Genomic DNA, 20,971 nt, shown 5'->3' with positions numbered 1-20,971 from the left:
TCCGACATAAAAACCATCATGTAGGTAATGGGTGAGTTGCTCAGCCATTGTGACAGGTTGTCATCTTTCTGAGTACACTTCTCCCACCGGAGCTCAGCCTTCTGAGGTAATCTATTTTTTAATACTCCTGGCTGGTCTTGAATTCTTTTCAAATCCTACTTTGACATAGCTTGCTGCACAGCTCCTTATAACAGGAAGGGGATACACATCATTAGAGGTGTCTTTTAAAGAAACGAAAGCATGGCAGCGCCCCAGATGACAAAACACTTTCAGAAAACCCTCACACCCTTTGAGATTAACCATTCTTCCTGTGTGTGTGTGTGTGTGCGTGTGTGTGTGTGTGTGTGTGTGTGTGTGTGTGTGTGTGAGTGTGTGAGTGTGTGTGTCTGACTGAAAATATTCTTATCTGAGAAGAGACTCCTTCCTCAGGAATGCTAGAATGTCCCCAGTCCAAAGAGATTATCAACTTAACTTTGCTGCTTCAAGGAATTTAATTTCCATAATTAAACTGCGTTGGCTGTGCTGCCACTTTTCCCTGCCAATGCCAAGAGAACGATTTCACCACTTATGCTCTGCTTACGGGTGTCCGCTCAGATGAGAATCTAGCGGCCCTTTTTTCTGTCGCCAGTCGAGCAAAAACCAGCTGAACTCTGCCTCAATACCTTTATTTGTGTAGTTTTTCTTGTAGCCGGTCTTGAACATAGCAGCAACGACCTCTACAAAAAGGAAGTGAAATACGCAAGGCCTTGTCAAACACAAAAAAAACATTGGCGGCATATAATTTGTGTGAATTCTGGCCTTTATCCTTCTCACCTGAGCTCGTCTTGGTCAGCAGTATGTGACTCAGAGGGTCCGTCCTCTTCAAGAAAAACGTTTCATCACCTTCTCTTTTATGACTTTAGCTGCACATTCTGTCAAGATATACGTGTAAAATATCTGCGGTGTGAAATGTCTTTTTGAAAACAGGCCAGATTTTTTGCGCGAAGTGTTCCCCCGGCAAAATAACTGCAGGATCTGCAAATGTTTCTGGCACTGCTATTTACTGCACCTTATATATGCTTCACTACATTCTTTAATAAGCTGTCACAAGGTCTGTTATCTTTCATGCTACATAAAGCTTTCTTTCCTCCTTGGTAGAGAACAGCAGGAGATCTGATGATCAGGAACATTCAGCTTTACCATGCCGGCAAATACATCTGTGTGGTGGACACGGACGTGGAGAGCCTGTCAGCCGTGGCCGTATTGATTGTGAAAGGTAAGAAAAACCTCCTCTCCGCTCTGCAGTCGCTAATTAAAACAGGGCTCACAGCCAGGATTGTTCCTCCTCTTTTTTTTATAAAAGGGGAACTAAAAATCTAGCTGTAAATGGCAAATGGACTCCACTTACACAACGTTTTGTACTTTAACGGACAAAGCACTTTACAATTTTCCACTGATTCACCCATTTACACACCGGCACACACACACAAAGCACAGGGAGGAACTTGGGCCTCATTGTCTTGCTCAAGGACACTCTGTCATGTGTAAGCCATTTTAAAAAAGGTGTCCGTATTCTGGTATCAAATAAAGCTGTGTTGCAAAAAGCAGAGATTTTTGAAGATGTTTTATGGTTATGTTTTACTGAGATCATTACAAATGCTGGCTGTCGGGGCGTGTAATGTTCATTTCGGCTTTTAAACTGAAATGGGTTTTGTTTCAGCCCGCAAAGCAAAATGTCCATATTCTCATGAAAACCATTCGGTGTGTCATCGGAGAGGACACAGTTTTCCTGTCCTGCTAAGCAGCAGCCGCTTGATTACATCAGATGGAGAGGAGGCTTGCTTTTTTTTTTCGTATTGCATTCAGGGAGGGACGCTTGTGGAAGTGGAGAACTTGACAAAACTGGGCGAAATAACAGGAATATCAGCTATTTGTGTTTTCTCTCTCCCCTCCACTCTCTCGCTCTCTTTCTTTGTAATGACCAATTTCCAATATTCTTGAATCGTACTTGACAGTGGAAAATGTTTAGATCCCTGTCTGTGCTCACTCGTGCAGTATGTATGGCTCCACAGAGACACAATTGTTGAGAGTTACATCGGGCAGAACCGAACAGAACAACTTTTATGATGGGTTTCGGGGGAAGCGGCAGGTTTTGCAGGAGGAGGGATGTTTCTGCCTATGATCAATAATCTGCCAAATCACCCAGCAAATTGACAGTATGCAAATATGTTAAATGTCAGATGAGGTGAGGGATGATTAGGGTGTCAAGATTTGAAATGCCTCAGATCCATATCTTTATCTTGTACGGACACCCACCAGTGATTTAGCTTGGCGTGCTGGAGATCTTGTAGGCAAATGGCATTAATAACCTTTCTGAATGGCTGAGGACTAAGTGGAAATGAGGCCGTTTTTCATGTGGAGGCACTATCAAGCCCATGGAAACGTATTGGCCCCAGTATTGACTGGAGAGAAACTTGTCAGCGGCTCAGATTGTGCATTATTTACACTTCCTGCCCACAGCAGCTGTCATGGATGTCTAGTTGCTTGGATTGAATGGCTTCAAATGTTGGGCGACAAAGCATAAAGCCGAATAGGAAACCAGTCATGGATCAGACGTGTCTATCTAGTGGCTAGACAGTTATCATCAAATTTGCAAACCTCCACTATGTTTATACCTATAACCAGTAATCAAACTGTTTACCCCAGTGGTATCTAGCAGGCACTGTTAATTGTCCATCTGTCCATCTCAATGCAACAGATAACAATCCGTGGTGGAAGAAATACTCAAATCCTTTACTTAAAGGAACAGTTCAGTCAAAAATGAAAGTTAAGTCATTATCTTCTCACCCCCCATGCTGATGGAAGATTCTTAGACCACGAAACATTTCTTGCGTTGCATTATTTTCCTAAACAACTGAAGCAGATGGTGACTTTTTTTTAAATGTAAAAAACACGAAATGGCTACATGCTGCTTTTCCAGTGTAACCCAAGTGTCAAGACGCCAAGAGATGGAACTGATTTAAGAGAAAATGTGATTTATACCCTTTTTTTAAGCTGAAATCTTTACTGTAGCTGCTGGGCTGAAAGCACCCATTCGAAGTGATAAATAACATCTTTTCAAATCAATTTTGAACCGCTGGGCTTCCGGAGACTTGGATTGCACCGCACAAGCCACATGGAGCCACTTTCTGTTTGGTCTGTTTGTTGTTTTCTAGTTGTTGTTGGATGTTTCATTTTGAAACGAGTCACCATCGTCTTCAGTTGTTTCGGAGAATGCTGCAACGCTGTTTTGTGGTGACACTTTAGAAATGTTTTTGAGGACCATCAAACCTCACCCAACTCTCCACTGGCAGTTAGGTGATTAGATAGTGACGGCATTTTAAATGTAAGATGTATCAGCATTTTTATTCATCCATTCCTTTTTCTGAAAATATTTGATATTTTGAGGCTCAACACTTAAACCAAACCATCTTAATAGCTTAGAAGGCCATTACTGTTTGGAGAAACAGTGAAGTGACTGACAGATTTATGTAGTGGAGAAAAAAGTACGGTGGAAAAGAAGTAAAGGGTGAAAAAATGGAAATAGTCTTGTGTTATGCTTGAACAGCAAACAGTTAACGTACTTAGGTAGTTACCTTCCACCACTGACGTTAATATATCTTTGCAAAAAGTTGTCGCTGTTTTCTTTGGAACTACTTCCCACCAGACAAATCGTCCTGTGTTGTGTATATTATCCAAAGCAATGGGGACACTGAATCTGGAAATAGATGTTGCTGGTGAGTTTTTCAAAATGTCATTTTTCAAAGCTCCTTTCACCCTCCTATTCATTTTGGGGTGGAGGCATAAATCTCAGAGACGGATAACTTTGACAAATTAAAGCCAGAAGTCGCTGCACATGACGTGAGGATCTAGCTTCCCTTTGTGGATACGTGCTCTTAACAAAAAGCGATTGATGACGAGCTCATTTGACAGCGATAACGGTGGTGTCAGTGTGTGTATTTTTTGTGACAGATGCATTATTAGAATCATGTGGTATTAGACAACGACAGTAGCTGAGTCGTTTTGCAGGGTGCTGCTGTTTCCCATCGTGTCTCACTCCACTCCTCTCGCAGCACTGAAGGTCAATGATAATAGCTCCTGACACAAAGACTCTTGAGTGATCATCTGGGTTCTTGTTTTTTTACAATGGTTGTGGAAAATGTTTTAGATGCCACTCCACGGTGCCTCGCAAACACTCCGCAGGGTGGCGGTGGTTATGGAGAAGGTCATGTTACACGGATAACATTGCTGTCATTAGCATTCAGACCACTTGACGAGCACTCGCACTTGTTTGACAGCTGCATCGCCATCGCCATCGCCCTAGAAGACAGTGTGGGGAAATACACAGTGAGGACAGCCATTATTATTTCACCACTTGTATCACACGCTGTTATTCAGATTCGGTTCTGACGTGTGTGACTTATATTCTGAATTTTGGTAATAATCAGTTCGGCTCACAATAACATAACCACGTCTGTAAGTTTTCATAATGCTGCCCGATATTAATTTGCCCCATGCCAAATTCACAATAAGAGCCCAGACAGTCTGTCCATATTAATAACAGATTATTTGAACACCCTGAAGACAGTGACAGCACCCTTTTGCCTCAGCCAATGAAATATAATTAAGAGGATAAGGAATTGATCCTTGATTGTGTGCTCCATTAATATGTATTAATGAGGCCAGTGTATTAAAGTTTTTTTTGATCAAGAGCTGCTAATGAGTTTTACAAAGATCAATATCTCTAAAACCAGGCCTTGGAGGCCAAACGTATGTGGGCAGCGCGTTAAAGGCTTGTGTAAACAAGAAAATGTAGCTCAGCAGCTTCACTTATTCACATGCACGTTGAGTGGGTCTGCTAGATATTTATGCATTCATGCTTTTACACATGTAGCGCACAGCGGCTGAACCATAAACCCAAAATCTGTGGTTTATCTTTCCAAAGCATTGATTGTTTATCAAAATGATTATTTCCCACTTTAATAATTAGAATGTTTTGCTTCAGATTAGATACCCACTCCAGAGCCGGTGAGGAGTGTGAGCAGAGCTAGGGGCGTTGTTATTCTGCGGTCTGTCTCACAGCTCTCTAGTGGTCCATTATTTCTGATGAGCCGACACGTTCATTAGGACAGGAAACAGTAGATGAGGCTAAAGTAAAACATCACACCACTTAATTGGTGGGATAATGAAAATAAATGATAAAACTCTTGGTTCTTCAGGGCAGCGAGGCCCTTTTTCATCTTTTACCTTTTAATTTGACTCCTTGCATCTACTTGCGTCTGCTGTTTCTTCGATCAATTACCAGGAGGACCACGAAAGGGAAGGATTACAAGTTGGGCGAGTATTGGAGGATAAATCTTGAATTAACTTTTAATTCCTTGTGAAGGGCATAACTTCTCCTCCAACTCAAAGATTTTTAAAGATGTTTCTCTCTTTCCCAACTTCGAGCCACAGAGGCTTCCATCTCAGCACAATAATGTATTTTAGCTATGTAGTTTAGCTGGATGTGGTTTTTTTTCAGCAAATACGTTCAGTGTTCATGTTTTTCCTGCAGTAGGTGCAAGTACACGTAGTCACGTCCACATTTCGTGGTCTCGTCTGTGCCTCTTCATGTGCAAGAACCTCAGCGTCTGTTCCTGTGATTGCGCCAGGTCCCCCCAGCCCTCCAGACTCTGTGACGGTGGAGGAGGTGACAGACAGCACAGCCCAGCTGGCCTGGAGCCCCGGCAGAGACAACGGCAGCCCCATTACCAATTACCTCATCCAGACCAGGACTCCCTTCACTGTGGGCTGGCAGAGGGTTAACACAGGTAGGCAGCGGTCGGAAGATGATTTTTCATCTAATACCGGACGTGATGGTGTTCAGATGGATCCCCGCGGAGAAATTTTCTTACAGCCGGGAGGTCAGAGTGTGGGGTCAGCTACGGAACGGAGGGCTCTGCAGATGGGAGGGATTCAGGGTCTGACTCGGGAGAACGAGAGGTCATCGCTGCTGCTTTTTACATGATCTCATTTTAACCACTTTGCTGACCTTTACACCTGCAGCAGTCCTCGAGCCAGACAGTGCTTTTCATCTGCTTAAGCCAGTGGTTCTGAAATTGGGCGAGTTCCCCCGGGGTTGACATAGAATCACTGCAGTGGGGGCGTGAATGACCTGGGGGAGAATATGGAGTCAGTATCAGTTTGTGCTGACCATTACCTCACTTAAATCAGCGTTTTTAATGATTGAACCATATTGTGGGCTGGGGGGGTCATGAGCTTTTTTTTCCCGCTCCTTAAAAGGCGACATGCCAGAAAAACTTTATGAAAACACTGGCTTAAGCTAAGTCAATCTGTTTGGATGCGGTCTAGCACTTGTTTCCATCCACATATGGCAAGTTGCTTTGGAGGAATAGCATCTGCTAAATTAATGGAATGAAATCAAATTGGATTTTTTTTATTTCATTAGTTTTCATTTGGGACACTGCTCAGTGATTAACAGACAAAGACTGTATAAGTAAAGCCACAGAATAACACAGAAGCTAGCTCAGTTGCTTCCAGTTTTTGCTACAGCAGCTGTAGTAGAGGTAGTGTGAAAAGGTCTAAAGGCAGATAGCATACAGTGGATATGTTGATGCAGTTAGACCATTATTCTCACCAAAAATAGCTGATGGACACAGCGCAGCATCTAGCAGCTGATCTAGCAATGTCTCTGCCACATTACTTTTTGGATCATCACATTTGCATGCCATCTTAAGAGTTTATTTCGAGTATTCTGCTGTACAGTACAAGGAAGGCCTGTCTTCTGGATCTTTGGCAGACTTTTGACAGTCTAGACTCCAAACCACAGCTCACGTGACTTTCATCATAACAGCACTTACATTATAGGGCATAGCGCTTTGCTTAACATAGTTATTTAATTATTGGTCTCTTGTCATGTTTTTATGTTGCATTTGTGAATATATTTAGTTCTCTTGTTTTACGGTTATTGTTTTACTCCCTCCTGGTTTTATTATCAGAGTAAGTAAATGCTGTATGTTTTTCGTTTCTTTCCAGTCCCGGAGATAATCGATGGGAGCACACTGACGGCCACTGTAGTGGACTTAAATGCCTGGGTGGAGTACGAGTTTCGTGTTTTGGCTAAAAACAGTGTTGGGGTTGGAGAACCGAGCCCTGTGTCGGTCAAGACCAGGACAGAGGATGCAGGTACAGTGAATACAATTCACCACCGTCCTTCTCCCCTCATGTCATCCTGGTCAGATAGAAAATACCAAATCCTCAAAGTGTGACTGTACAACTTTCTTAAGCTTGGAGTGTTTCCTTGTGTGGAGGTGTGAACATAGTCTTTTGTGTTGTGTAGTCCCTGATGCAGCCCCCGGTGATGTGGGTGGAGGAGGTGGAAGCAGGTCTGAACTGGTCATCACATGGGAGGTAAGTCATCAGTCTTATGTTCTACTGTGTTACTCAAAGTGGCTGCAGTAAATCTTTTTTATCCTTGAGTGAGGTGCTTGATATTTCTCCCTAAATCAAAGCCCCTGCTCTGTTTGGCTCGTTGGTGTCATAAATTTTGGGTCAATTGAGATCTGGCGCTGTAGTCGTTGTAATTTCTAAGTTACAGAGTCTGCATGTGAGGTGGCGGCGATGTATTCATAAGCAGAACACTGAATCTGACAGTTATTGTCATTTATGAGGCTTTGATCTGCGCTGAATTGCTGTTGTTTAGCCAAAAAGTGAATTGCTCAAATCGAGCAAAGGCAGAAGCCAGCCAGGTAGCTGAGAAATAATGTAGATATTGAAGAAGTCATTAGCCGGCTCAAGCTATCTCATTATTTGATTTTTCTCATTTCATTAAAATCAGAAATACCTTTTCACTTTTTAAAAGCTGCACAGACTCTCTGTAATGAGCTTGGGTTTCTTCTTTTTTTTTTTAAATGGCATTTTAGTGCTCATTTCATTTCATCAGGTGGGTCACAAAAGCAATTTGTAGGTCGTGCACTTCTTTTGGCAGCATGAGAGTGTGGGTGGTGATTGTTTCAGCCCAGTGGTGGGGTGAACGTGAGAGGTTTGTATATGTTTTAATATCACTATAGTTTTGTGTTTCACTCTCAGCCTGTCCCCGAAGAACTGCAGAATGGTGAGAGCTTTGGTTACATCATTGCTTTCCGCGCCTTCGGAGAAGTTAGCTGGACTCACGTGGCCACCTCTGCCCCTGGCGCGTCGCGCTACGTGTACCGCAACGAAAGCATCGCGCCGTTCTCTCCATTTCATGTCAAGGTTGGAACTTACAACAGCAAAGGACAGGGTCCCTTCAGCCCTGTGGTCACCATCTATTCTGCAGAGATAGGTAAGGGAATGAACGTGTGTGGGATTTTTTTGCAAAGCTACAAAGCTTTTTCTGTTTATGAAATGGACAGAGATCATATGAAAGTGGTTTTCTGGGTAGAGGCATTTATTCTCCGGCGTGAAAAGAAGAAGAGACATGCGGGACAATAAATCTGCAGAAATCTTTTTACGAGTAAAAAAAGGGTAGGGGGGAGAAATTGCACAACACATTCATGTAAGGACAGACTGATTGCCTCCAAATATCACCGCTCTTTTGAATGGCTATGAAAACCGGTTGGCATTTAGATCTATGCTACCTCTCAGCATGCTGAGAGGGGGTCAGTCTGTAGTGTGGTGTTGGTCTATTTACCAGCAGCACCTGTGTGTGATGATTCATCCAAGTGGGGAATGGTGCACTGTTATAAATGTAAAAATTGAAGAGATTTGTTCTGCTTGTCTCTGTGCTGTTGGAAGAAGTGCAGAAATGCTCAGTCTCCTGTTGTCTGTTTTCAGAGCCAAGTGGGATGCCAGCGGGAGTCTGGGCCAGAAGTGTCTCAGCCTCTGAGATTGAGGTGAATTGGCAGGCTCTCTCCTTCACCCCTGAAAGGGTTCTGGGCTATGAGGTACATTTTACCCTTTTAAATGGAAATAGAAATCACACGCGGCACAATTCAAATGCTTGTCATCACCCTTGTTGTACCTCAGAGCCATCACTTCCAAACTCTGCGTCACCATGGAAATGGCTGTTTCAGTCAGGCGACCGTTACAGTCGAAATTATACAGTTCTTTGTAGCAACGTGACAGGAAAACATGTCACAGCGTTTTCAAAGGGAACAAAAGAAAATTGCATGTCCACATGCCTTTTCATGTTGCTGTCAGTTATGGGGTCATGATACGGAGCTTCATGATAGTCTGCGCCACAATGCTGTACCAGACATCATGTGAAAATACCAAGAAATGGCGTCTTAACACAACACAAGCCGTGTAATGATACTGAAAACCATTTTTATGGGCTATCACAGGGCTCGCCTGCAGGCCACAGTCGGCTCGCCTTAAGGTTGAATGAGGTTCGCCAGAGGTTTTCAGCTAAACAAAATTTTGAAAATAGAAAAAATGCTTTTGAACCACCATTAAAGGGTAACTCCACCAGTTTTACACATTAAATTTGTTTATAGGTCTTAGTGAGGTCTCGGGGAGTACTACTGTTCAACCTTTTGTGAATTCAGAGAAGCTGTATGTAATCTCATAAATTGCACCCAGTGATGCCACCCATTGGCTAAATTGCATTGTGGGTAATGTGAGCGACAGGCTTTCAAAGGAAGAAGAATGCGTGGTTTCAAAAAGACGATATCACTGTTTTTGTTTAATTGATTGTTATCGTTAAAGCTGTCTGTAATAAGTCAAACAGTCAGGACTGATTTTTTTAAACCTAGTACCTACATTACCCACAATGCAGCTAAGCCATGGAATGACATCACTGGAGGTAATTTATCAGATTACATGCAGCTTCCTCTGGAGCAAACAAAAGACTTTATGCTACTTTTTTTTTTTTTTTAACATATTCAGTAGTACTCCCTGTAAAGACCTGTAAACACATGTTTATGTGTGACATTGGTGGAGTTACCCCTTAAGTTTCAGTTTGATCTCCTGGGAATTAGTTTGGCACCATGGAATCAGTCTTTAGTAAATTTTCACTAAATAAATGTGAATATTTGAAAACAGCTGCAACACTTACATGATTCATCTATTCGTTGGTTCAAAAGAAAATTGGTAGTCTTCAATTTTCAGTAAATGATTCTTGTTCACGCAAAAATATAGAAAAATTGCTGGTTCCAGCTTCTTAAACTTGACACGTTTTATAGTAAATAATAACGTGTTTTGGATTTGGACTGTTGGCTGAACAAAAGATGCAATTTGAAGACGTCACTTTGGGCGCTGGGGAATGGCGATAAACATTTTGCACATGAATTATGAACATAATTGATTAGTCAATGAGTTGGGAAAATAATCAGCACATTATTGGAAAATAACCATCAGTTGCGGCACCGTATTCAACTAGGTCTATTACATTTTCAACCCAACACGGTAGATTGAATACTGTTTTACCTTCAGATCTGGGACAGCCTGATTGCCTCACCTGCATAATTCAGAGTGAATAATCAGGGCGATCAAAGCGCTTTAATGGGAGATGTTGATATTATTCTCAGTAAAATTAAAGCTCTTTCAATAATTCCATCCAGGAAAATAAGCTTTTGTGCCATTTCATATCTGAGCTTCCTTGGCGATGTCAACGTTGAATAAAGATGATGGGAAAGTGGATGGGGGTGGGGTGGATGTCATTTTGTGTTGGTCACTTATTATATGATTGGTAACGTTAGTTGGTATTTGATGTGTGATATTTTCATTTGAATGCCCATCAAGATTAGAAAGATTTTCATTAAGGAGAAAATAATTATTGCCTGCTATGTGATGCTACATTTAATGATGCATTGTGGCGCTGAAACAATTGAACAATAAATCCCCCGGTCACGCCATGGAAGAATCGTGATTGTTAATTCTGATAATCGAATCATTGTTTCAGTCATCAGGCAAAAATGCAAAACTTCTCACATGAGAGCATGTGCTGCTTATTGCTACATGATTGTGAATCAAATTACCTTTGTGTTTTTTTGAGTGCTGGTCCGACAAAATACGATGTGCGATGGCATCACATAAAGTTTTGGGAAATTATTTTTGACATTATAAATGTGGAATTATTCACAAAATACTCCAAAGAAAACAGTCAACATCTTCCCTACCGTGCCACTCTTTCAGCAGTATTTCAACAATGACGAAACATTCCTCAGAGTTGTACAAGTACATCAGCGAAAGCTTTGTAATGTCAGATCAAATGTGCTGCTGGAATCAGAGGCTGGAGCAGGGGATACACCCTGCGGCGATCACTTAACAACATCACATATCTCTCCAGACATCAAAAACAACTACAAATGCAGGGTCGTGCTGTATGCGATAGAAAATGCATTCTACCGTTGTACACATTCCAACGCCGCGTGTCACCGTTCACTGACCTGCTGTCCGTCTTAAACAGGTGGTTTACTGGGAGGATGACACCAAACCAGAGACCATGGGGAAGGTTAGAGTGCCATGGAACCAGACGTCGGTCACAGTGAGCGGCTTGGCAGGAAACACGCAGTATTTCCTAACGGTCAGCGCTTTCAACACAGCAGGCACTGGCCCCTTCCTCCCTGCAATCAACGTGACAACAAAAAAGCCACGTACGTTGCGGCAACCGAGGCGCCTCGCTGCTCAAGTGTTTGTGTTTGTATCCACGCTGATTATAATTCAGAGATGGGAAGACTATTCTTAGCATTCTCTAAATAAGCAAGAGAAAGTACATCTAATGTCATTCTTGTGAAGTATCGCATAAGAGAAATATGGTAATTCTTGGATAATGATGTGACATTAACATGTTTCTGTGCTGTCATATCGCAATTAATTATTTTTATATTGTGCAGCGCCGACCCAGCCGCCACTGAATGTCGAATGGACCCTAATTGGCTCTCACTTGTCTCTTTACTGGGAGCCTGTGGTGGCGATGGAATCAGAGTCAGAAGTTACAGGCTACCAAGTGAGTTAAACATCCTCAGCATGTTTGTTCAGACTGAGCGAAAGCGTGGACCTTACCTGTGTGGTAGCTGTCAGGCTGTAAGAATGCATGTTTACAGAGTGTCACCCAGCTTGTTTCTCTCCCCCGGCTCAGCTGTCATACAGGAGACAGAGACACAAAGAGGTAAACACACTCACAACAGCCAATTCAACAGCAGAGCTGACCCTCCCCGAGGAAGAGGACGACTACATCATCCACATTCAGACGCTGAGCGAAGGAGGGCTGGGCCCGGCCTCGGACCCCATACGAATCCACCAACTAAGTAAGCCAGCTCTGGTTCAGTGTTCATTTGGGAGCTATTATAGATTTAGTTTATTCTTTTGATTTCGTTTTAGTTATGTTTTTCGTTATTTTTAGCCTTCATAGTTTAAATCTAGTCTTAGACAATGAAATGTCATTACATTTCACTTCAAATCCTTTCTCTCTTTAAACTCAGCCAAAAGGGTTTTTTCTCATCGGTTTTTGCTCGAACGACCAGACAAAAGGAAGCATTTAGGGTGGCTGTGGCTCAGGCATAGAGCCAGCATCTTGTTATCAGAATGTCGCTGGTTTGATTCCACTGGTTTGCATGTTGAAGTGGCCTTGGGCAAACAAGCACACTTCGAAGTCAGCAAACTGACATTTGTCTTGGATCCCATATGAAACCACCAAGTAGGGAAGCTCTCTCAGCTCCAGTGTTCATTTTTCCTGCTACTTTTGATTTAGTCTTAGTCTTAAAAAAATGCTTATTAATTTAATCACATTTTTTATCCTTCATTAGTTTAAGTCTATTTGCAAATTGCTAGCAAATCTGGTACAAGTTTGCTGTCTTTAAACTTTTAGGTTTTTCTCTGCATGTTTCACTCAAGTGATAGGATGATATAAAGCATTTCACCAGTCCAGCCAAAAAGTTTACTTTTCTCAGAAAAATTACAGTGTTAATTGCCAACAGCCCTGCATGTTTCACTCACAAGCTTTTAATCTAGCAAAGTGACGTGAGCTTACACATGAATGCAGCCAAAGTTAACCTGGAAACTAGGCTCATTTGAACTTTTTTTTTGCTGCTGTGGCACAGCTTGCTGGCGAATCTGGCACTAGTTGACCGAACCGACTGCAATTACCTAATTTGTGGACTGCGACATTAATAGCAGGGTGGTGCATCTTAACAGAATTCACTCTGCTTTTGTTTTCGTGGAACTGTGCTCAAGGAATCATTTGAGTCTGGCTTGTTCCTGCTCAACAGAACAACAGAATGGCTGCATGAAATTTATCCGTCAGGTTTTTCAGTCTTCTGCAGTAGCACTGAAATACGCTGATCCCAGCATGTTGTAGAGAAACAAAACAGAATGGTAACATTCGACATATAGATTCCTCGAGACACCGCGGTCTCTCACAGCTTCTGTTTTTTTTTTTGTTATTTGCCCACTCTTGTAAATGAAGTCACTTAGCACTTCTTAAACCTGACAGGGACAGTTTGTCCTCCGTTGACTCACCATTACTCGCGTCCCCAGCCACCCCCGTTCGGCTCCTTCCAGCTCTTACATTTTTTTGCTGAAATATGCAGCACAATCCATCTCTGTCGCAGGGGTTGACTTCCTCCTTTACTAGGTGCTATTACTGTCCTGTGGGACTCCAGGGGGGCTCGTCTTCTGCTCTAAATGCTAATTTGCATTGTTGATATTCTGCGTTGAATCCCTGAAAACAGCAGCTGAGAGAGATAGAATTCCTTGCTGGCTTGTCTTTGAAATTTCGTTTGAAAAATAGACTTTTTTTTTAGGTTTTTTCTTTTTTAAACAGAGATTCTTTGGATACTACGAAGAGAAAGATGTGGGCAGAACACATTAGCAGGCCAAACAGAGCACTGTGTTTGTAGAAGCTAGTAGCTCTAAATCATCAGATGTGCAGATGATGTTCAGGAAGGTTCTTGTGGATCAAAGATATGTATTTTATCCAGGAAAGGGTTTTATACATATATTATGTCATTACACGTAAATGCTCAGCCATCCATTAGAGTTATAATTGAGTCGCTTAAATCACATATGAGAAACTAGTGATGAGAGCAAACTGCATCAGGCTCCTGGTCCCTTTACACACAGCTCCCTCAATATATTTTTATATGTGCATTCGCAGTCGTAAGGCAGGACGTGATTTAGCTTTTACCATATTTTTAAAAAAAAACCCTGTTAAGCTTCAGCATGCATGTTTTATGTTTTGTTTTTTGTTTTTATTTAAAGGGGAATTCAAATGAATGAAAGAAGTGTGTTTTATGATGATAACATTACTGCTCAATAACGGACAGGCTTATATATGATTTCCAGGGAGCCAGTCATTCCAAAATCATAAGCCTGTTACCATGACAGAAGGCTCGGTTTCCCATTGTTTCCCCCACATAAAAAAATGTTTTTAAATCCGATGTGTGGATGGATTGCAAACTAAAGAATGAGAGACAGATGAGGTGCCCACCGTTTATTAATCCTGTCTTTATGCAGGTGGACCTTATGATTCATGATTATCTTATTTAGGATTGTTTGTTTTTCTCCAAAAATGCATGTTGACAAAAAAAAAAGATTCCCAATCTGTGATGCAATTAAAAAAATATATTTTATTTATTTAAATGTATTCAACAATGTTTTCGAGCCATTTTAAGATCATTAAGCATATTTTGATTAATGGGTTAATATTGTGAATCACATTGTTTTGCCAGCCGGATAATTGTGACGTGAAAATTCTGTGTCATCTCGCGCTTAACAGTGATCCTTTCCGTAACGTTCCATCAGTAAAGGCACATTTATGCTCCCTTAACATGTAAAACGCTTTAAGTCTGTTCCAAACAATGTAACCGTCACTGCCCACATACTTCCATGTGTCCTTGAGGATGGCATGGTGGTTTAGCAGTACAACCAGTTTAGGGTCAACTTGGTCTCGCTGGGACCTCCACTTTACGTTCGCCACCATCTGACTCACGTTCAGTGCCCATCCAGCTGTTCTGTTGTTGTGTCCAACCAAAGTAACATCATACAGATGTTTTCCCCAACTCACAGAACCTCTCATCAAAAAGTTGCCCCATCTTAAAGCCTCTTCCTCTCGCCCTGTGGTCTTGTCTCGCTTGAACTATAGGCTGGCCCCCGCAACGACTGGAGGTACTGATCTACAGGATCAATTTCAATACGTTTTGTACGTACAAGGCTACATGTCACTTAGACACTACAACCTGTTAATATAGGGGCCATAGGTAGATGTTGATTGCTCAATGTAATGGCTCCAGAATAATGACCCCATGGGGGTTGTTTGGTTCCCTATAAAGCTTCCCTTTAAAATTAAATTTTGTTAACCGCTGCACCAAGTCTCAGGGAAATGAAGGCTGACTGACGATCCAGTGTTGTTAGTATTTGCCACTCTGAGGAAAAAAGAAGGCAATCAACAATAATAATACCACTTAGAAATGCTAGGGCATTAATAATCATTTTTATTGTCCACAAATGTGGAAATTTGCCTTCAGCTTCACAGGTTGGTTAAAAAAAAACCACATTCGAATAAATCACAATATGCACAATAAAAAGTAACCGCAGTAATGAACATGGTTCCAGTGTGAATGCTGTTTTCGATTTCAGCAGAGTTTATTGCATCTTGGTTTGAAAGACTTTTTTTCCACTTTCATTTCGAACGTTTTGCTAATCTGTTCTCAGTTGCAAACAAATAAAATGAGGGAGATAAGACTTGAGCGTTTCAGATGGATTTCCTGAAGTGTTTCCTCCAGCTGTTTTAACATCAGCCTCTCATCTTTGTACTGTGTGTTCCAGGTATGAGCGCCCGCGGCTCGAGAGCCTGCAGCGTGGACGTCTCCCCCCTCTCCCTGCTCCTCGCCATCGCAATATCAACATTCAGGTCAACGTCGTGACACAATGACAAACTCTTTTTCAACCTTCTTCTTGGTAATTTTTTTCTTGAATTTGTGAAAGTTGCTGAGTTTTTTTTTTTTGTTTTGTTTTGTTTCCCTCTCGATTTTGGAGGCGACCACATACTATTTTGCAGTGTTAGTTTGCGGGTATGTGGCAGCACAAAAGTGGAGCGTGCTGCCAGACACTTAATTAACGGTAAATGCTTGAGCTTTTTCTTTTCTTTTTTTTTTCCTTTTTACATAGGTCTGTTTTGACATTTCTGCCTGGTTGGGAACAATGCTCCATTTCAACCCTTTTTTTCGAATGATACAGATGCCTTACTTCCATTCATGTGCCAAAGTAGTTTCAGCCTTTCTTGTTGTTATTGCTAAGATAGCTACATGCTTTCCTCAACATTTTATTCCTCACAGTTTCTTACTACTGAAGGTCTCAGTGTACCTTTTACTGGGAGGGGCCGCGACGAGAGGTCATGTTTTGTATTTTTGGAGATTTCCACTTTTCTTCTCTGCATCTGAATTGGCGAGTCGGAAACATGTTCATTCACCCGTGCCCGTGCCTTTGGAGATTCTTGTAACGCCGTCACTTATCGACACTAGTCAGTGGTACTTTAAGAGCATACTGCAGTCACCTTCATCTTTTCGTGCTCCATTAAAAGTTGGTTGTGTCCCAGATGAAACTCATAAAACAGCTCACAGTGCCAGTTTAAGCCAATTACCTTTTATCATTTGATTGTTGAGAGCTGAATGTACCACGAGGGCTCCTACAGGTTGTCATGCCTCAGACCAGTTATTGTAAAAGCCGACTGACTGATGGATTTTTTTCTGCAATCACAAAGTTCATATCTGCCTGTATGCAGCAGTAGTGGGAGAGAAGTACAACTGTATTTCCTTCCAAACTAATGCTGAAACGTTCAGTCGCTTGACAAAACATAATGTACAGCATATAATTTCTGTCCTTCTTTGAGGTAAAAATGCCAAACCTTCCAAACAAGGTGCATGCTTGATTGCAATCCATTTGCTGCCGAACAATCCAACTCAGAAGTTATTATCCCGCTTTATACCATGGCCACATGCCAAAAAACTGCTATATGCATTCAAGATACAGAATTACTGTCATTCAGCTACCAAGAATAGTTTTTATCCTTACTGTTTATGGTAATAGGATGAAATACACAGTAGCTTGGCAACACGTGGCTAAGCACCAAACAGACGACAGTCAGAGGGGGTTGGTTTCTCACGGAGCTGCTCACAGATCCTCCTTAGACTAAAGTTTTGTTATGCAGCTGCAGAAGAATCAAAAACTTTTAAGCTATGTTTAAAGGAATAATCATATTTTCTGTGGGCTTTGATTGCTTTGTTGCCAAGTTAGATGAGAAAAAAATTGAGTCTTGGTGCAGGCTGAACTGCTCGCTCTGTCCAATGTTAAGAAACATGCCCACCAGCGCTGGTGAAGCTCAGGTCATACCTTGTTTGTTGAATTTCATCAGAGGTGCGTGGCCGATTTTCAAACAGCTTTGACCTCAATTGGAGGTGGGAGCTGCTTTTTTTGACAATTTCTGTAACCTTCCCAAAATGACAATCTGACCCTCACACCCATCCCACCCCCTGCATTGAGCAGGCATGTGCATGAGAGAAGAAGAATACAAGTTTTTGCGGAGACACTGTGTGATAATATACACAGTAATTTCCATACATAAACATCTGTCTTGTCTCACCCCTCACTATGAAGGCTGGCTTTTCACTTACACCTTTTGGTGTGGCCTTCTGTCATGGTCACGCCATAGAAATGTGTTAATATCAACCCTTTAACTTTCCTTGAGTTAAAGGGTAATTCCACCAAATGTACACATTAAAGTGGGTTTACGGGTCCTCTGCATATGTGGAAAATGGCAGTTAAAAGCCTTTTGTGGCTCGCGAGGAAGCTGCGTTTAATCAGATAAATTGCCCCCAGTCATGTCACTCGATGGCTAAATTGCATTGTGGGTAATGTAGGAGCCAGATTTTGAAATGGAAAGAGAATGCGTCCAAAAAAAGAGGGCAATATCTCTGGTTCTGGTGTAATGGTTTGGATTATTTGTTTTTAAAATGGTGGCTACATTACATACAATGAAGCCTAGCCACTGAGTGACTTCACTTGAGGTTATTTACCAGATTACATGCAGCTTCCTCTGGAGCCACAAAAGGCTTCATACTGTTTTTTTGTTTCTTTCAGATATGCAGTCATACTCCCCCAGCCCTTTAATGTGCAGAAATGGCGCAGTTACCCTTTAAGATGTTTATTTGTCAAATCTGTCTGTGTCTAGTTCAGTGCTGCCTAAAGTGGTTTCGATTCTTCCCTTTTACGACTCGTCTAGTTGTACTGGATCACCTGTCAGCCAATCAGAGTCCAGGATTCTCAGTGGCCATGGTATAAAAATGTTTGGGCTTTGGACTGTTGTACAGACAAAAAAGGGAAAACAGCATCTATCGTTTGGGGGAAATGTGTGCATTTTTCTCTATTTCCTAGACTGATCTAGTAATTGGAAATAATCATTACATTCAGCCCTAGTCTCCATCCATCTGTGCACCACAGAGTAGTCGTGCCAGTCAACACGCATCATGAGCCATTGCAGTCGAGACGAGAGGCTCAAAGTGCTGCCAATTGTGCCAGTCTGATAATTGAAACCAAGCCACCAGCTTAGACATTATTTGGCAAAATGTATGGTCAGCTGTGATTTAATACTTTGTGAATCTGTCCTTTCTTGTCAGTCGTATTGGCTTTTTTTTTTTAGTTTTTTTTATGTGTTACGTGTTGTCATTGTTTATTTATGTATTTTGGCAAAAACCCCCTCTGCTCAGGTATTCAAACCTGCTTCATCCTACCTTTCAATAGCGCTACAGTGGCGGGAGCGGATAGATCACGAGCGTGTCAGCGCCCGACACAAGGGCCTATTTAACAGTCTGACTTGACAAATGGAAAGCCTGATATGTGCCGTGATTTAGCAGACATTAAAATATCTTAGTAAATTAGAGCGGGCCTGAGGGGATTCTATGGGAAAGGGCATAGGAATAATGGTCCTAATGACACCCGCTCAAGACTAATATATCAGGATTTAGGGAGGACTAAATCAGGACAGTCCCATCAAGATGACACCGGGAAGACTCAAGGGTGTGTGTCTGTGTGTGTGGTTATTACCTTACCACATGGTGTCATGGACAACTGTTTTCAAGTGGACCATTCTGCGATTTGGGAAAAAAAACAACAGTCGGAGCTCATTTCTTGTACTTAACCATGGTTCAGGGCTTTTGGCAAACAGAAACATTGCGGACGTTCAAAAACAGCGATACAAGGTCAATATGGGAGGTTAAAAGAATTAAAATAAACAACGTTGAGTTGAATTCTTTTTTCTTTTTTTTGTTCACATCACCATGGATTTCCAGCGCAAAGGAGCAGGTGGAGAAAAGCTCCGGAATCCAAGGCCAGGTCAGGTGCAGCTCGCAGGATACAGTTTGTATTAAATGTGGAGACAAAAAGGTTTTCCTTCCCCCCGATGAGTGTCAATAACGTTATGAAAGCAGTCTTTGAATCCTGTTATGTTGTTTTTGTGGCTTTACGTGTGGTTAAATCTGTATACATTCTCTCATCACAGAATGTCATTGTTAAGCTAACAAATGTTTACACAGGAAAAATGCATCTTTCTGGCTGATTTATTGATTCTGCTGAACTGGAAAAAAAGACAACATTACAGTTTATGATCTCGTGTCTTGGGTACATAGAAGCATTGCCAACCTCTTTGTTTTGTAACGTGTCAGTACTGTGGAGATGTTTGGATTTTTGATTTGATTCTCTTGTTTTAATGTTTGATATGGTTCCTGATTGTTTCTTCTTCTTTTTTTTTCTTCTAAAAACTCTGCACAAAGGTCAAGTGTTGCTTTTAAATTAACATTTAAGAGCCGGTGTCGGCTCGTTCAAAAGCCAGTTCGATCGGATCTCTCTTGCCTTCATACGGTATACTGTACATGCTGTATGTGTTTTTCTTGTGATTTGAAGCAATGCCCCCCTGCTGGGAGACCAAACTGTGGTGTCCTACTTCCAATTGTAATTCTCAGTCGAAAACCCAGAATCTGAAAAATACATGAGCAGAGGGAAATATTTCTTAGCAGCTGCTATCACACAGCCTTTTGGTGCAGTGACACAAACACTACCTGTTACAGGGTAGTCAGCCAGTGCACATCAGACAATACAAGCTGTACTATCTACTAGTACTTTTTGTATTTTTATAACAGAACAACTATACAATTTTCTTGCTACCTTCATGATCGGGAAAAAGGCAGGAATGATCAGAAAAATAATAAACGAGTTACCCGAAATTTGCAATTCCACAGAGATTGGCGAAGAAATCCAATTAGAGCTCTGGGTGACAACGCTTGGCCTTTCTGTTGTGACTCCTCAGTAATTTTTGGTGTCCGGGTGATCTCCGTGAGATCGTGGCAAAGTTAACGTTTTCACATTGAAAAGTCATCAGCTGATCTTGATATGCTGAAGCTGTGCATGTACGATATTGTTTGGTGCATCTGTGTTTTCTAAATGAGGGAGTTAATAAAAACAATTCACTGAGGATTCTCTCTCCTGGACCTGTTATTTTTTGAGTTATGTGTGTGGCACGGTGTCATTTTCGGCATCAGCAGTTTTAGTGTCTTTACTGCAGGAGGAATTTGAGTGGTGCTTTGGGGCACCATCAAAGCTATAAAATGCATAATATTATGAAAAAGCATATAAATGAGAGTAAATGGCAGCGGTAATGTCCTATTCCGTGAATAAGGAACACATTTTGCGACAGTTTTTGCTGCATATACTAATTGCTAAATTATTTAATAAGGACTATCCTCACAGAAAACCCAATGTTTTGACGTTAAAGACAACATGTATCAGGCAGTTGGCTTGTACTGCAGCGTTTGCAAGGAACACTGGTTAATTTCTTTGGCTCATGCGCGCATGTGTCTGCTGAAGTCCAGATACCTTCCACGAAAAACAACGGAATGACATGGAAAGCTGCTGTGAAATATTGATTGAGCTAGTGTTGCAGGGATGCTTTTAAGATAATAAGAGGGAGAGGACCCTGTGAAGA

The 20,971-nt window shown here is 41.7% G+C and overlaps 1 protein-coding gene across 3 annotated transcripts in view; it reads left to right on the top strand.

The window, feature by feature from the left end:
- The window catches only part of cntn3a.2 (contactin 3a, tandem duplicate 2), a 42,822-nt gene extending 22,361 nt beyond the window's left edge, over positions 1–20,461 (top strand). For 2 of the 3 annotated variants that reach the window (XM_037105463.1, XM_037105462.1), the window contains 11 exons: positions 1,138–1,255; positions 5,670–5,828; positions 7,054–7,203; positions 7,358–7,428; positions 8,107–8,341; positions 8,833–8,942; positions 11,408–11,594; positions 11,835–11,947; positions 12,080–12,248; positions 15,766–15,850; positions 19,284–20,461. In XM_037105463.1, coding sequence (XP_036961358.1) covers positions 1,138–1,255; positions 5,670–5,828; positions 7,054–7,203; positions 7,358–7,428; positions 8,107–8,341; positions 8,833–8,942; positions 11,408–11,594; positions 11,835–11,947; positions 12,080–12,248; positions 15,766–15,850; positions 19,284–19,407 — 1,521 coding nt within the window. In that variant the 3' untranslated portion in view covers positions 19,408–20,461. Of the gene's footprint in view, positions 1–1,137; positions 1,256–5,669; positions 5,829–7,053; positions 7,204–7,357; positions 7,429–8,106; positions 8,342–8,832; positions 8,943–11,407; positions 11,595–11,834; positions 11,948–12,079; positions 12,249–15,765; positions 15,898–19,283 lie in introns of all 3 variants that reach the window. The other variant, XM_037105464.1, reaches the window with a different exon arrangement.
- Positions 20,462–20,971: the final 510 nt, after the last annotated feature.

Source organism: Acanthopagrus latus, chromosome 7 (assembly GCF_904848185.1).
Source record: "Acanthopagrus latus isolate v.2019 chromosome 7, fAcaLat1.1, whole genome shotgun sequence".
Lineage (NCBI taxonomy): Eukaryota > Metazoa > Chordata > Actinopteri > Spariformes > Sparidae > Acanthopagrus > Acanthopagrus latus.
This window is presented reverse-complemented; position numbering and strand designations above follow the sequence as displayed.